The sequence below is a fragment of the Lagopus leucura genome, unplaced genomic scaffold (genome assembly GCF_019238085.1).
Source record: "Lagopus leucura isolate 7727_CA_CO unplaced genomic scaffold, USGS_WTPT01 Super-Scaffold_73, whole genome shotgun sequence".
Classification (NCBI taxonomy): Eukaryota; Metazoa; Chordata; class Aves; order Galliformes; family Phasianidae; genus Lagopus; species Lagopus leucura.
In genome coordinates this window covers 30,999,780-31,014,901 of record NW_024962252.1, presented here as the reverse complement: position 1 = coordinate 31,014,901, position 15,122 = coordinate 30,999,780, and the positions used below count along the sequence as shown (strand labels likewise).

The following is a 15,122-nucleotide window of genomic DNA, read 5'->3' as shown; positions in this document are numbered from 1 at the left end:
TGAAGCAAAGGTGTGTCATTGAGTTCCTCCAGGCAGAAAAATGGCAACCACTGACAAGCATCAATGATTGCTGAACATCCGTGGAGACCAAACAGTGGATGTGTGCAGAGTGAGGCATTTCAGCAGCGGCAACAGCGGGTCACCTCTACTGCTGCAGATTTTTATGACGTGGCATGCAGGTACCTGTTCATCATTGGCCAAAATGCATAGCTGATAGTGGTGACAATGCTGAAAAATGGTCTTTTTAGCTGAGAATTTACTCTGATAAATACTGCGCTCTTTGCATCTGTTGTACTGTCCATGGAAACAAATAGGAGACATTACTTTCAGAACAACCCACACAGTAACTTATGTTTATTTGGAACAACTCAAGTTTTTGGAAAGAAAAGTAAACAAAAAAAAGAAAAAAGTATGTCATCTTCTTTCTTAACCACAAATCCCCACATCTGCCTCACAACTTCATGGACAGAGCACTACAATTAACCAAGGAAGAAGTATGAATAATTACAATAAACCCTGTTGAAATTGAGAGGATTCTAGTGGTTACAACAGTTACAATATATTAACTACAAAGCAAGATCAGTTGTTTTTTAAAACCACTTTGTTACAGATTAAACACTTGACATATACTGCAATAATTTAATGTCTACTGTTTTCCTGTAAAGTTGTATGAAAAAGTCCATGTCCCCTTCCCGCAAAAAACTCCCCTTCCAGAAATGGATTCTTGAGGAGACATATCCATGCAATTTGACATTTTCAAGCTTCAGTAAGAAAAACAAATAGTAGTCACTACACTGGAAAGGTGAGACTCTCAGATCTAAAAATAACTAATTTCCAGGCACACCATATTGTTAAAAGTAGTGTTGAGCAGCTTACTTGAACACTAACACGACCTTAGTATCTATTGTTCTGGATCTTGGAAATACATGAAAATAGAAATCTGATTTCAAGTAAAAGTGATGAGTAGTTGATGTCACTGCTACTAGATTACATTGCTCCAAAAATTATAAATGAAAAAGCAGAATTTAAGATTATTATTTATTGTATGACTAGCAAAATATTAGCTTTAGAATCTCTGATGTTTTTAAAAACTAAATCTGTGTCTGCAGTCAACAAACCATGTATAACTATAGTTGGTTTTTTTTTTCCCCCCTATATTTTTAGAATTTTTTTCCCGCTCTCAAATTTCAGGATTTTTTGTTGTTATGTTTTCTAGTTGTTGGATTTTTTTTTTTAAATAAAATTCAGACACAGAAAAACTATGTAAACTTGTCAGCATTCCAGTAACGTGCAAAAGTATGCAGCATGTACTGAACAGAACAAATATGAGTAAACTAGAAATATTTCAGTAGTTCTTTGGAACTCAATCTTTCAGAGATATATATTTAAAAATGAAATAAACAAAAACTCACCAATGTTGCACACATACAATGAGACATACATACAGTGTTCTTACCACAAGATAATCATACAATCAAGAACTCCCAATGTGCAAAGCGTAAAAACAGTAGCTGTAGTTTACGCACGCTACTGACATGCACCCTGCAAAAAGCAAGCTATCAAGATCAAATTTAGCTTAAAGGATCACTTAGATTAGAAACAGAAGTACATGAATAAAGTATACAAGTATCTGTCAAATTTTTGTACTACTTCAGTCATGTAGTTATCCCATGCAGATGTTCTTGAAGCTTAGCATGCAAATTACTAATTAAAATAAAGCATTCTTGAACTACAGTAATGAATGAGATGAAAATATTCTCACACTTTTTACTCTTCAAAATTTAGTAGTAGTGCATTTACATTAATGCGATATAATGATTTAAACATACCGATAATAAAGGCATTTCATAACAGAGTCTTCAGCTCTCAATTTCTTTCTTACTGTATTCAATATGCTAAGAAACAACTGCAGTAGAAATAGCTCACATAAGCCACTGCTCCTTTTCTTTTCTGTACTTCTCAGACCACTTCTGAGTGAGCTCTAGATAAACATTTGGTTTATGGGGCTTATAATCAAGGTAAACTATTTGTCCAGTCTTTTTGGGGACAGCTTTTTCAATCTGAGTACCCTCGTGCCATTCGTTGAAAGATGTAATGGAAATAATTTCTGGTCTCACCAAAAGGGCTGCATTAAAGGCAGTCTCATAGTATTTTCCATTGACACGATTACGTGTGTTGTGGTTGTTCCATGGTCGGATACTCGTGTCGATATATCCTGGTCCTACACTTGGAATAAACATTAAGTTGTTGCTGTCACAAAAGGCTTTTAAACTTGCCCAATTATGATGAGATGAGCCATAAGAGAACCCATTTGTAGCAAAGTATGTGTACATTCCATCAAAGCCACTTCTGTGAATATCATGCTTATGCCTTTCTTCTACAAGAAGAGCAATGAATAACGCATCGTATGGAGTATTTCGAATAGTCTGGGATCCAGATACAGTTAACAGATTCGCCCATATTTCAGGAATTGTTACGTAAGAATCATAAACATAAAACATAGGAAGAGATCTGCCTGTGCTGGTCTTATGCCTGTAAAAGGCTGGGTGGGCTCCATATCTACAAAGCAAACAAGTATCATTAAAACCAAATTTACCATTTTGAAAACACTGACTTACAAATTGCATTGAAGATCTCTTTTTCGAAAAAATAAATAACTAAATAAAACAGCGCAGGAAATGCATATCCATTCTCAATCCGGTATCTCAGTATCTGTTAAAGGATTGAATAATGAATCTGCAAAGATCACTATTTCTACCAATCAGTATTTGTGTTAAACTGCACTATAGGTATTAGTCTTCTCTGAAAGGCAATTCTCTAAACAAGACTGTAAGTAGCACTGATGAACAAAACAATTAGTAGCTGTACAAAATTTGTCAAGCTGAATTAAAATCATTAGAGGTCAACACGTTATGGCTTGCTGCTTATTTGTCACTCTAAAAATGCATGTCTAATTCATATAGCTGCGTAGTTAATACTGCAACTGCTTTCATCTGAAACACTGTGCCTCACTCATGCTGCAAATGAATATTGAAAGCAACATACATTTGAATGTTTACACACAGTTCATGCTTCAATATTTAAAAAACAGACTTCTGAGTTTAAGTACCACCAAAATATGAACTACGCTTCCTGAAGTTTTCTTCAGTCTCAGTACGTATTTTGAATATATTCTTCCAGGCTCTAGACAGTATACAGAACTTCACTGAACAAATATTAAGAATACACAAAAGGAACATTTTGAAAACACTCACTTGTCAATGATGTATTTGACACTGTGGTACATACTGCGATCATCTCTATCTTTGTAGGGCTCAATATGAAAAGTGACCTGAAAAATGAAAAACAGTGAAGCAGCACAAACAATATTTTATTGAATATTTGGGCATTCTATGTTACGTGAAGCAAGTAGTGGTCATATTAACATTTTCTGTTAATCCTAATGTAAATCAATTTTAAGATTAGTAGTTTCAGATCCAGGAAAGTCTAGCAATAAGAGTAAATATTTCATTTTTTTCATCAGTACTAAACATTGCTTTTGTTTTCCCTTGGCAATAGGGCACAGTAAGCATGCTTCACAGAACTTCACAACTACAGCAGAAAGTAACAACTGAAATAAAAGATTATTTATTTGAATGTCAAATAACTGGTTAAGCAGTGAATTTCCACATAACATGATCAAATTACTATTGATAATAAGAACAGAACATGTTCAAATTACTATTGATAATAAGAACAGTTCCCACTGTCAAACTAGATTTTAAGACAGTATATGAAAATTTTAATTTAAAATTTTATGGAGTTATCAACACCATAACTCTTTTCAGACTCTTTTCAGTGGTGAGTGGAGACAGGACAAGGGGAAATGGCCAGAAACTGGAGCATAGGAAGTTCCGCACAAACATGCGCAAGAACTTCTTTACAGTGAGGTGACGGAGCACTGGAACAGGCTGCCCAGGGAGGTGGTGGAGTCTCCTTCTCTGGAGATGTTCAAGACCTGCCTGGATGCCTACCTGTGCTACCTGGTGTAGGGAACCTGCTTTGGCAGGGGGGTTGGACTCGATGATCTCTGGAGGTCCCTTCCAACCCCTACAATTCTGTGATTCTGTGATAACTGCTGATATGCTTTTATCCCTGTAACTAAGTCTAATCTGAATCTCTGCTGCTCTAAATTCAAGCTTGGGGCTTATGAAATTATTTATCCTGTGTTTGTGAAGTTACATCAATGTAAAAATCTTGTTTCCAGCTATGCAATTCAAGGGAGGAGTACATTACATTAATCAAAGCGACTAGCTTTTCAGAAGCAACTTCAGAGTACAAAGCATTTAATGAAGCATTCAACTACTCTGCAACAGTAGCAAATTTAATTACAGTACCAGAGTATATAAAAATACAGTATTACACTAAACTACAAGAACTAACAAGATGGGTTGAAAAGTGCTTTAATATATTTTATTTTCATCTATCAAAAATAAGCAAATCAAAAGGACAAATTTTAGCAGATATGTATGTTTTATTTTTTATAAAACAACATTTTTTTCTCTGCTGTTTTTAGTCTACAGACATTACTTAACTAAAGAACCATTTACTTGTGCAAGAATATTTTTAAAAATTTCTGGAAGTAGAATTTAGTGATAGTATCTTTACTTAATATCTGTATTCCAATAACTAATCCAAACAGTAACAGCAGCTCCATCCACAACGCTATTATTACCATAACATTTAAGCATTTTCCTTGGTAACTTATTTGAATTTTGCCTTGCTCTTTTGAGACGTGAGTGTTAACGAGTTCTCTCAGGTGAGATCAAGCTCCATAAAATGATCTGAAAATTTCTAGCGGAAGATAGTTTTCTTTAAAAATAGTAAATTATTAAAAAGAAAAAGGAAAAAAAAAAAAGACTGCAACGTGTCACAGTGAAATTCTCATTGCGACTTTGAAAATTACTTATGTATCTCATTTAATTTTCCTACTAAGAATAAACAGCAGCGCATGTTTTCTTTATTCCCCCAACCCTTTCCCCTCTCTGCCTGCCCAAGGTAAAATACAGGTTTTACTCTAAATATAAACATAGTACAGTGCAAGTGCACATATATCTACTTTTGGAACTCCCAAAATTGCAGTAAAAGAGCATACAGACAGAAGCTACAATTACCTTACAAACTTTCTTTGCTCAGCATCACGGGTGAAATGTAAAAAACTTTTACCACGATTTACTTTCCAATGCAGTTTTATTTTATCAATCATATAAATGCGTTACCTTTAGATTGTATTTGCTTGCATAATCCAAAATAATAGGCACCAAATCATCAGTTGGTTCTCCGTTTTCATCAGCCATACCTGGTGGGTACCACGAAAGTGCTATTACACCTGAAAATATAAAGCACAGCTTTCAAACTGTATATTTAAAGCGTAGCATGCAGTCAGTTTGTCATGAGTTATAATTATTATTTGATGTAAAATCTATATACTGTAAACGAGAATTTCAAACTATTTTTTAATCAATTGTGAAATCTCAGCACTCTCTTTCTTTACAGCTGAAGGAAATCAGCGGTAAAAGCATCTGTCAGGAGAACAAGGGAACACATTTGTACCCAATGCCCCAAGCGTAACATTCATAGGCGTTGCCCTCCACTCTCTAGCACAGCATCATAATCTCCAAGTTTTATTAAGAGATGTTGGAAAAGGCTCCTGTGGTGTTACAGCTGTGCCACAGTACACTAGAGAATACCAAGATGCACAGGGGTAGAGAATACTCCAGAGATGAGGGCTACACAATGTCAAAAAGATTCTTATGAAGACTTATCCCCTACAACACTTCTGCATTATACCTCAGGCTCTATTACAAAATAATCATTTCATACTGGAAGCAGTGACTATAATCCTGCGCTCCTCCTTCTAGACACAAGCAGTCCCTATTACAACAAAAATGCAATGCTCCTAGACTGTAATTTTCCTTAATTGGAAAATTAATCCATTTCCATCCTTTGCTTTCCTCAAAAGCAAAAGATGACATACCTCATCAGAAAGACTCAAAACCTCTCTCTCTAAAATGAAATGCTGTCAGATTAAAAAACAAGACTGCTTAGATATAGAGCTGGAAATAACATAATATATCAATAAGACAGACAAATACATATGATACTGATTTAAAAATATTTTCCTAATGATACTAAATTAAACATGTGAACAGGAAGTCAATGTGGATCTTTTTAACTATCTAAAGATTGAAGTATCTAAGTCAGTTTACAGGCACAAAAATTTAGAGCATATACTTCCCTTTGACTTTACTAATACTGTAACTTTCCTGACAAACAACTTCAGAATAAAGTCCAAAATTATGAATAAGAAAACATCAATTAGAATGAATATGCTACCAGCTGCTAATGTCAAAAACAGAAATTTCATCTCAGTATACAAAGGAGAGGTTAATCCAACTACTCACAGCATATTCTCTCAAAATTTTATAAAAAAAAAAAAATCATAAACAGACTATCAAGAGCGACAGTCAGTTCAAGGGCAAGAAAAATGCAATAGTTTACTGCATTTTATCACCCTATCTTTTATTTAACACAAGAGGAATGGACAAAATTCAAAAGACATTATGAACAAGAAGCACAACAATAATGCAAACATGATACATTTTTCCAAAATATCTTGCATACAACATCTGTCACGAGCCTCTTCTATCACGTTAAGAAGCAAGGAGGAGTTCAGGAGACAAAATTTTTCAAGGAAGCTAACGCATTTGTCTTTCTTTCAGTTTTTTTTTTCCTTTTTTTTTTTTTTTTAAATAGATGTAAGTTACTCTGAAAGTAATGTCTCCTATTTATTTCCATGGAAACTAAAATGGAGCTATTTTCCTCTTTGTATCTATTTGATAGAACAAATTCTCAGCTACTAAACACTCTTTTTTTGACACAGTGACCATGATTAGCAATGTATTTATGCCAACGATGAAAAAGAGCCTGAGTGCAGCACTCGTAAAAATTGGCATGAGTGGAGATGACCCACGGCTGCCACTACTGTAATGCAGCACCTACAACCTCACTGTGCTCACATCCACTGTTTGCTCTCCATAACTGCTCATTGAACATCAGCAAATGTCAGTGGGCGTCATTTTTTAAAGCAGGGAAGAAGTCAGTGCCACACCTTTGCTCCTCCATGTCAAGCATCATTTTCTCAGTCTGTCCCTCTGCTGCCATGTGTCACACAGTAAGACAATGTAACAGAATACTGGTGGAAGTTCAACCACACCATTGACATTAGCTTCTGACGTCGTTGGTCAATAGAATAAAATCGATGGCGTAACTTTTAGGGCAGCCCTTGTCTCAAGGCAGTCAGTATATGTACCACATAAACTTTTCATTCTTTGAACGTACGTGGCAATTGTTCTTGGAAATTAACCCACCATCCTTGCCCCAAGTGACAGACAAAGTTTTAAAGATATTCCTGTGATAACAACATCCTCATGCATCCTTTGAACAGCATTTGGAATCAAGCTCTTCTTCAAAAATTAAAACAGTATGGAAGGCCCATAAACTTTTCTCAGCATAACTAAGAGCATCGGAAACTCACAGAAACTAAAAGCATTTTTTTCTTCCTACTGATCAAATCATCACTTGCGTGAAGACAAAAGAAATGGAACTGCATGCAAATCTGGCTATCAACAAATATAGATCAGACCTCTGTTTTTACTCTAGGCTTTCCCAATGTAATCAAGGCCTCCACTAATTGAGGAATAAAAGAAAGAAAGATCCTCTTTTCCAAGTGCAATTCAACCTAGATTAAAATATACAGCATGAATTTATTTCTGAGATTACCTCTCTCCTTGTCTGCTTGACTACTCAAGAATCCTAGACAGTTTACTTAGATGATATAGCTAACTTTTAGGTGAGTGACATAAGTTAAAATGAATGTCACCATAGATATTAAATCTGAGGGCAGTTTACAGGAAAAAAGACTAGTAATTACTTGACAATAGTTGCGGATGTAATTTACATTAACATTTTATATACCAGAGTGAGCTTTTCTTCGTGAAAAATATGAGCATTAATACTGTCTAATTTATAACATTTTTCCCCCAACACTATTCAAAGGAGAAGTGACATTTCAATTCTATGAATTACTGAAGTCTGCTATCAGATATTCTATTGAAATACACTAGAAATCAACTCCCTTTTACCCCTCAGGAAACACAACTCATCTGCCTCTGAAGTTGTGCACCAGCAGAATAAAATAAGAGGCATCACTTTCAGAGCAGCCCTCATATTTTCTGTTACACATTATAGGAAGAAAAGATCACTTCAGGAGACTGAGAAGGGACTGATTTAACCAAAGATCAGTGTAACATTATAAAACCAGACAAATGAAGGACTTCAAACCATACTGCAATAAAAACAGGGCAGTGCAAAATATGAAGTTTCATCAAGCAACCTGAAGAATAACAGATGAATACAACACATTCTGAAACTAAGAACACCACATGAAAGCAATGAATAAGACTCCTGCAGTTTCAACCTCTTATATGCCTTTGAGAATCACACAATATTGGCTGAGAGAAACCATTTACATTTCCCCCCCCCTTGGAAGATTCTTGACAAAGACTCTCAAAAAAGGTAAGAAAAAATATTATTTGATAAATGTAAAACACAGCAAGGCTAGGATTAGAAACTAGCTATAATTGTAAAAGAAGAAACTATAAACAGTAACTTGAGTACACAAAAAATGAATACAGTGTTAATCATACAAAAAAAAAGATGCAATATTTGAGTAATAACCTGAGAAAAAGTAAATTATGGTGATCAAATCTAGACTGAAAAAAACCCCAATTTCAAATATAATTAAATCCAAGAGTCAGAATAACAACCAAAAAAATTGAACTTTTGATAAATACCAGTTTAAAAAAAAATAATCAAACAGCACATTACAAGAAGCACGTATGACCTGTTAATGTTGGAAAAGTTAAATGGAAAGGTAATTTAAGGCCATTAAAAAAAAAAAACAAAAACCGTTCTCTGTAAAGCATTTTTCTTAGTATTTTGCATTTTTTCTACTACCAGTTCTGCTTTATCAGCATTTTTATTTAGAGGATGAGAAATGCCAAATTGTTCTAAAATTACACACCTGCTCCCTGCTTTCATCACACTACCACGCATTATTGTCTGATATAGACACGACTAAAAAAGTGCTTTGTGACAACTAATATCAGATTTTTCTGCATCTGTTTTCCCTCTGCTGCTGCTGTTCCTGTTGTTAATGAAGTTATTCTATTACTGAAAATAGTAAGAGAACTCCTACTTTTGTATTAATTATAGTTGAAAATACAGGTTAGAATAAAAAGTAAGAAACAAAATAAACAAGAATTAAATATTACAGAAACAAACACTACCACTTGGAATATAACAATTATACAATTCTTAGTGTCTATGTCAACGAAAGCAATTCAATTCAACACAATTAGTACTGCGAATGATTTTATAAGCTCCGATCATACTATTTCAATACACTTACATAAGCTGTTCAGAGCTTAGTATTAGACTATGTAACTCCTTATTTTAAAGATGATTGATGTAGAACAGGCACAAAACAACAATAAAGTATGAGAGCAAAAACACAATAAATATTCTTTTTATATATCCCTTTAAGATATATACTTATGGTGGGGAAAAAAAAGGTATTTTTGGACAAGGAAATAAACCATTATTAGCTACATTTAAACTATCCTACTTGAATATAAAAAGTTTAGGATTAGACACTTCTATAGCTAATGAGACCACCTATAGATATATTGCATTCAATAAAAGCCATAATTCTACATTTTTTGACATGACTAATATAACATTGTTGTAACACAACAAGTGTTTGTAAACAATTCTCTTGTTTGAACAGACTGCTCTACTACTTTGTCAGCATGACTTACTGAAGTGTTATTAAAACCTAAGTATACACCTCCAAAAATAAAATACGCAGACAGACAACAAACTCTAACAACAGCTTCTGTATTGTCTACACATGTTAACAGTGCTTAACGGTTTAATTTATGAAACATATGCACCTGAAGGATTACACAGTTCTTGGTTTCTATGCTCAGCAGAAGTGCCTCTGATGTTCAAGGTTTTGAGTTAGGTATTAAAACTTAGAAACATTTAGCAACTTCACCCATTTCCAGAGTTACAAAGAAAAACTGGTCAGCTGTGTTCATTCAAATATTTAAGGCTGGATAAATGAAAAACATGCTGAAACATTAACATTCATTTACCAATTGAAGCTGAAAGCATTTGTTTCATGTGAGCTTCTATGACAGAAGTATCTTTGGAACTGTAAGATCCAAGTTCAGGATAAAAATTGGCTGCAATGTCCTCAGGAGGATTATGCCTTCCCTTTGGATAATTGTTTGCAATTTTGGGGTCCCAATGTGGCAACAAAGGATGGTTCCAGTGAATGTATTTACCATCAAACTGTGGATTCCCAAACCAGCTATAATAGAATATATGGAAGTTATAATTAGGAGAAGACAGATCTCCTTCCAACTTGTTCACAGGAGGCATGGATGCTTTCATCGTATTGACCACACCAGCATGCATGTTACTGATCTGTGTTACAGTATCTCCTTGAACCCTATTCAGTGAACTTTGTTTACTCTCTAAGAGCTCTGTCCGTTGTTGAAGCTCAGGTAATAAACCAAGTCCAAATGGGTCCCCAAAGCCAGCTCTGTCAGGTCTCAGAGTCTTCAAAGCCATCATTATGGAGCAAATAAACAAAATAAAAAGCAACAAAATGATGCATGTTCTTCTGCGAAATCTTGCCATGATGTCATACTTCAGAATCCACTAAAATCCATCCAATTTTGGCAGCAACTGATAAAACACAAATATTTTGAAGTCAGATTTCTTATTGTCTAGTAGTACAGTTTTTTCATAAGGTTTCTACATAATGGAAATATTAGAAGACAATTATGTGACGCTTATACACTGTATTAATGACAAGTTTTCTCAAAGGATTAAAGTGAAGGAGAACGATCAAAAACACTTACGTGTTTGAGAATGTGTGTCAAAGATTAAAGTTTACCACTGAAGAAACCCAGATTTTAATAAGCATCTTACTTTTGAACTTTGTTCTTTTCTTAAATTAATTAAATCCCATGAAATCTTGGTTATATTATTTCAGAAGTCTTCTATTTTGGTAAGTCTGATCAAAATAGCAAAGAAAGTAAGAAAAAAGCAGAAGCCATGACAACAGAGTAATGTAAAAGAGAAAAAAAGCAAATTGAGATAGTGAACAAAGTACAGTTTATGTTCAGAATACAGGTTTGTTATCACTACCTACTTAATGGCACAACCACCTCTTGTTAAGTTAAGCAACTTCGCTGACTGAACATTTTTGGCCAATTAAGCTTCATACTGTAGAGTTTCCCAGCTTTTCATACCTAAAATTCAATGTGTTGAACTACAAAAAAATCAGCATAGCTTTAAAGATGTACTTCAGGCAGAAAGCCTACAATCAGCTGCTGGTAACTTGTTAGTACAGTATTACAGCTGCATGGCACTTCATGCACAATTTCTGGATTAAGTTCAAAGTAAAACCAATAGTGCACAACATTTCAGCACTGGAGGGAAGGGAACGAAAAGCATTATAATAAAATTCCTGATTACCTTGTAAATAATTCCCATTCAACATTAAACAGAAGAGAGAACGTGATGAAAAAAGCTCAGGTCACCACGTAATGGTGTGGAACATGATTAAGCACAAAACTGGAAGAACTTAGAAAAAAAAAAAAAAAAACCTGATTCAGCTGTCATTAGATATAGCACAGAAGTGATTTTGTATTTCTGTAACTGACATCCAAATAGTAGAATATGACTTTAAAGTATCAAGGTATACACAGGTCATTTTTACATGCAAACTATCTCATCTTATTTTCCTACCATTACTTAATATTATTAAAATACATTAACATATAGCTTCAATAGTAACCATGCTTGCCACCACTTCTAGAGTCACAAATTTAGATAAAGAATTTTAGAATGTTTCTTTAACAACATAGTTTGAGTAGGATTACCGCTATGACACTGCCAAAAAGTCTTGCTTTTGCTTCCAATGTTTTTTCCACTGATCCTCCTCTCCGTGTCCTGTTATCTCCGGTACGCTGGTTTCAAAGTATGGTCACACACATGCTCAAGGAGCAAAATCACATTAACATTTCAAAAACAGACAACAAAAAAGGGACACCCTTTTATTTTGTTAGAGATTTGACTCAGCTGAACAAGTACAACAGCAGTAATGCCAACAGGTGAGTAAACAGCATAGACAGAAGAAGGGAAAAAAGAAAATGAAGCAGCACAACTGCACTGTGAAAACATATCCTTTGTTACCATCAGGGAAAATGATTTTCCAGCATATATGCTTATAGTACTTCATTTCACTTGAAATTTTTCATTTAACAGACTTCATGTCACTTTACATCAAATTACAGACTTCTTTTTATACAGCATGCAATCCATCCCTAGGCCTTAAAATTTTAGCAGATTTTATTTGGAATTTTCTCCTACTAACAAATTAACTTTAGAAAGACTTGCACACTACTTCTGCACTGTTTCTGAGATATTTTCAATCTTACTTACAGTGTACATGAAATGTTACCATTTCAATCTAACTTACCATGCTGCACCTCAGAATTTTAAATTTTCTGAAGGATCAGGTTTTTTTTTAATTACTTTTTCCAGAACAGAAACAATGTCATTTTGTCATTTAAGTGCTTAAATGTATTAATGCATTTCAGTTTTTCAACCCAGATGATATTGACAGAAAACACATTTACTTTCTTCTCCAATTATTATTTTATCCCCCCTCCTCAGTAAAGAGATTTCACATCACTAGAGATTACAGTCTGTAACTAGAACATTTGCAAGCTCTTTCTCCTTTACTGAGAAAGCGGTCCTTTCTTTCTTTGCTTGACATAGCAGCTACAAAACTCCTGCCCCACTGTACCAAGATTTCACTGTCATGAAGTGTTACTTCTGATGTGTCAGGAACTGGTGTCAGTTCTCCACACTGTTGTTCCAATAAATATTTTTTCCAATAAAATATTTACAATTCAAGTATATTAAGAAGCAAGCAGCATACATGCTAACTTTACTTCCATCAGAAGTTTTTGATTTGACTGGCAACAGGACAGACCCTGATCTATCACAGTGTTTTATGAACCTCTAATATACTTATATAGAGGCATAAAACTGAAGAGCAAAAGTTCTAACGTGTCTACACGGTACCTAACCTATCAGATGGTGTTCTGCATGCCAGTTGCAATGTCAAGGTTCAGCACTGACATACACACTTGTACTTTAACAATTGCATTCAAGACCTAAACAGTAACAGGCAAATAGTGCTCACCAGCACTACTGCCGCAGCAAAGATGTAAACATCAGCAAATATCAAAGCTTCACAGCTAAGGTCTCCAAACTTCACTTTTGCTATAAATTCCCAGCTGCAAGAACCTGAAAACTCTGAAAGAATAGATCAGACTTAAGTAAAGCTGAAGTCTGTAGGCCTTCAAAGTCTTCAATGCTTTGCAAACATGCCACCCTTGATCTTGTGCTGCATTCTGGGACCACCGTGCAAATAAGTACCTGGCAGCATCACTTCAGGTGCCAAGTGACTGATCAGGTGAGGTTCAGTATGCTTCCCTAGGGGTTGCTAAGGTCTGCACAACTCGTATTTACATAACATCTTCCAGTCTGGAGAACACAAAGAAAAAGCAACAGAGGTTGACCTGCGAGGCCTTCCTTGTAACAGCCTTAGCACTCGTTCCAGTAATACACAAACAAGGTATTTCTCCAAAAAAATGTCAGCACGGCAGTGTTTAGAGAAGGTTTTCTCAAAGAAAAAAAAAAAAAAAAAAAAAAAAGCAAGCACTGGAAAACCATTGAGGATAGGAGACGACATCACACATAGCAAGCATTTCATAACTGCGCTTACAGCCTACGGGGATACACCGGGTGATGATGTACCAGCCCCCCAACACCGCCAGGCCGCCCATCAGCAGCTGCAGGGTGAGGGCAGCCCCTCGGCTCTCCTCGTTCCCTCCAGCCCCGGGGAGAGCCCCGGCCCGGCTCCTCACATCCTTTCCCCCGCTCCGGGGGCCGGCAGCGCCCTCGCCGCGCTGCTCCCCACCCAGCCCAGGTGCCGCGGACAAGCGGCCGCTACTCACCGGCCCGACGCAGGAGGACCCGCCGCGGAGGGCGGGCTCATATCGCCGGGAGCCGGGCCAGCGCCGCTCCGCAGGGATACGCATGCTCAAGCGGACGCGCGTGCGCGGCGGCAGGATGGGGCCGGAGGTTGGGACTGGTGTGCCGCCCGTCGGTTGTCGCTGGGAGCTGGGCGGCCTCAGTGCCGAGCGCTGTGTTTGGGAGGGGTCTCAACGATCGTCTAGTTCTAACTTCCTGCCGTGGGCTGGGCTGCCACCTTTTTTTTTTTTCTTGTTTTTTTCCTTCCCCAGAACTGTGAACGTAAACTGCAAAAGCTCTCATAGTGAGATTACAAAACAAATCAATGAAAAAACAGATTCTCGTTTTCCCCCGTTAAGCATCAGAGGCTTGTCGAGCAGAGCTGTTGCTGATAGCACTCAGACTGACTCAACACAAATTTTCTCTTCAATGAAGAGTGCAGTATCCCCAGACAATAAAAGCATTTATTCTCTTTGCCTCCTGAAAAGTGACTGTAATGAGTTTGATCCCCGTGGTGCAGTTTGATTTTATTTTTTAATAACCTCTCTAAGCCCTTTGGGAAATGGAGCAGAAACGGCGACTAGGATTGCAGCTGCATTGGAATCAATAGCAGAATCCTCATTGATTTCACCTGGAAAGAGTTGGAATGAGCGTTTCACTGTGCCAACAAGAAATAAGATGAATAAGATATTGTATATATCATATTTATGATATCATAGATATTGTATTTATCATATAATATATGATAAGATGATTCAAGTGCTCTTGCAGTCCTCCTTGCGGTCTGAGAAAATGGGCAGGCAGAATTGTTGCATGGTATTTTCTCTATGCTGAGTGCTCCAATAGGAAATGCATTTGCAGTAATGTGTATTTCTAGTACTACTTCCTGCAAGCATCTG

General features: G+C 36.2%; 1 protein-coding gene across 8 annotated transcripts; it reads right to left on the bottom strand.

The window, feature by feature from the left end:
• Positions 1–207: 207 nt before the first annotated feature.
• On the bottom strand, positions 208–14,275 carry MANEA (mannosidase endo-alpha). 8 transcript variants are annotated; one of them, XM_042885025.1, is made up of 8 exons: positions 14,208–14,275; positions 13,627–13,734; positions 12,060–12,230; positions 11,653–11,760; positions 10,260–10,857; positions 5,259–5,368; positions 3,255–3,331; positions 208–2,559 (listed from the first exon to the last, which is right to left on the bottom strand). In XM_042885025.1, the coding sequence occupies exons 5-8, from the start codon at positions 10,807–10,809 to the stop codon at positions 1,923–1,925; spliced, it is 1,374 nt and encodes a 457-aa protein (XP_042740959.1). In that variant the 5' UTR covers positions 10,810–10,857; positions 11,653–11,760; positions 12,060–12,230; positions 13,627–13,734; positions 14,208–14,275; the 3' UTR covers positions 208–1,922. The 8 variants fall into 8 exon arrangements, with proteins under 8 accessions (XP_042740959.1, XP_042740997.1, XP_042740988.1 ...); XM_042885063.1 differs by having other exon boundaries at positions 12,060–12,174; XM_042885054.1 differs by lacking the exon at positions 14,208–14,275 and adding an exon at positions 13,976–14,087.
• Between the last annotated feature and the right edge of the window lie 847 nt (positions 14,276–15,122).

Coding starts and splice junctions, on each gene's coding strand:
- MANEA (XM_042885025.1), bottom strand. CDS start 10,809: ATGGCAAGATTTCGCAGAAGAACATGCATCATTTTGTTGCTTTTTATT. Junction 5,369..10,259: donor AATGCTTTCAGCTTCAATTG/GTAAATGAATGT, acceptor TTATATTTTCAG/GTGTAATAGCACTTTCGTGG. Junction 2,560..3,254: donor GTCAAATACATCATTGACAA/GTGAGTGTTTTC, acceptor TTTGCTTTGTAG/ATATGGAGCCCACCCAGCCT.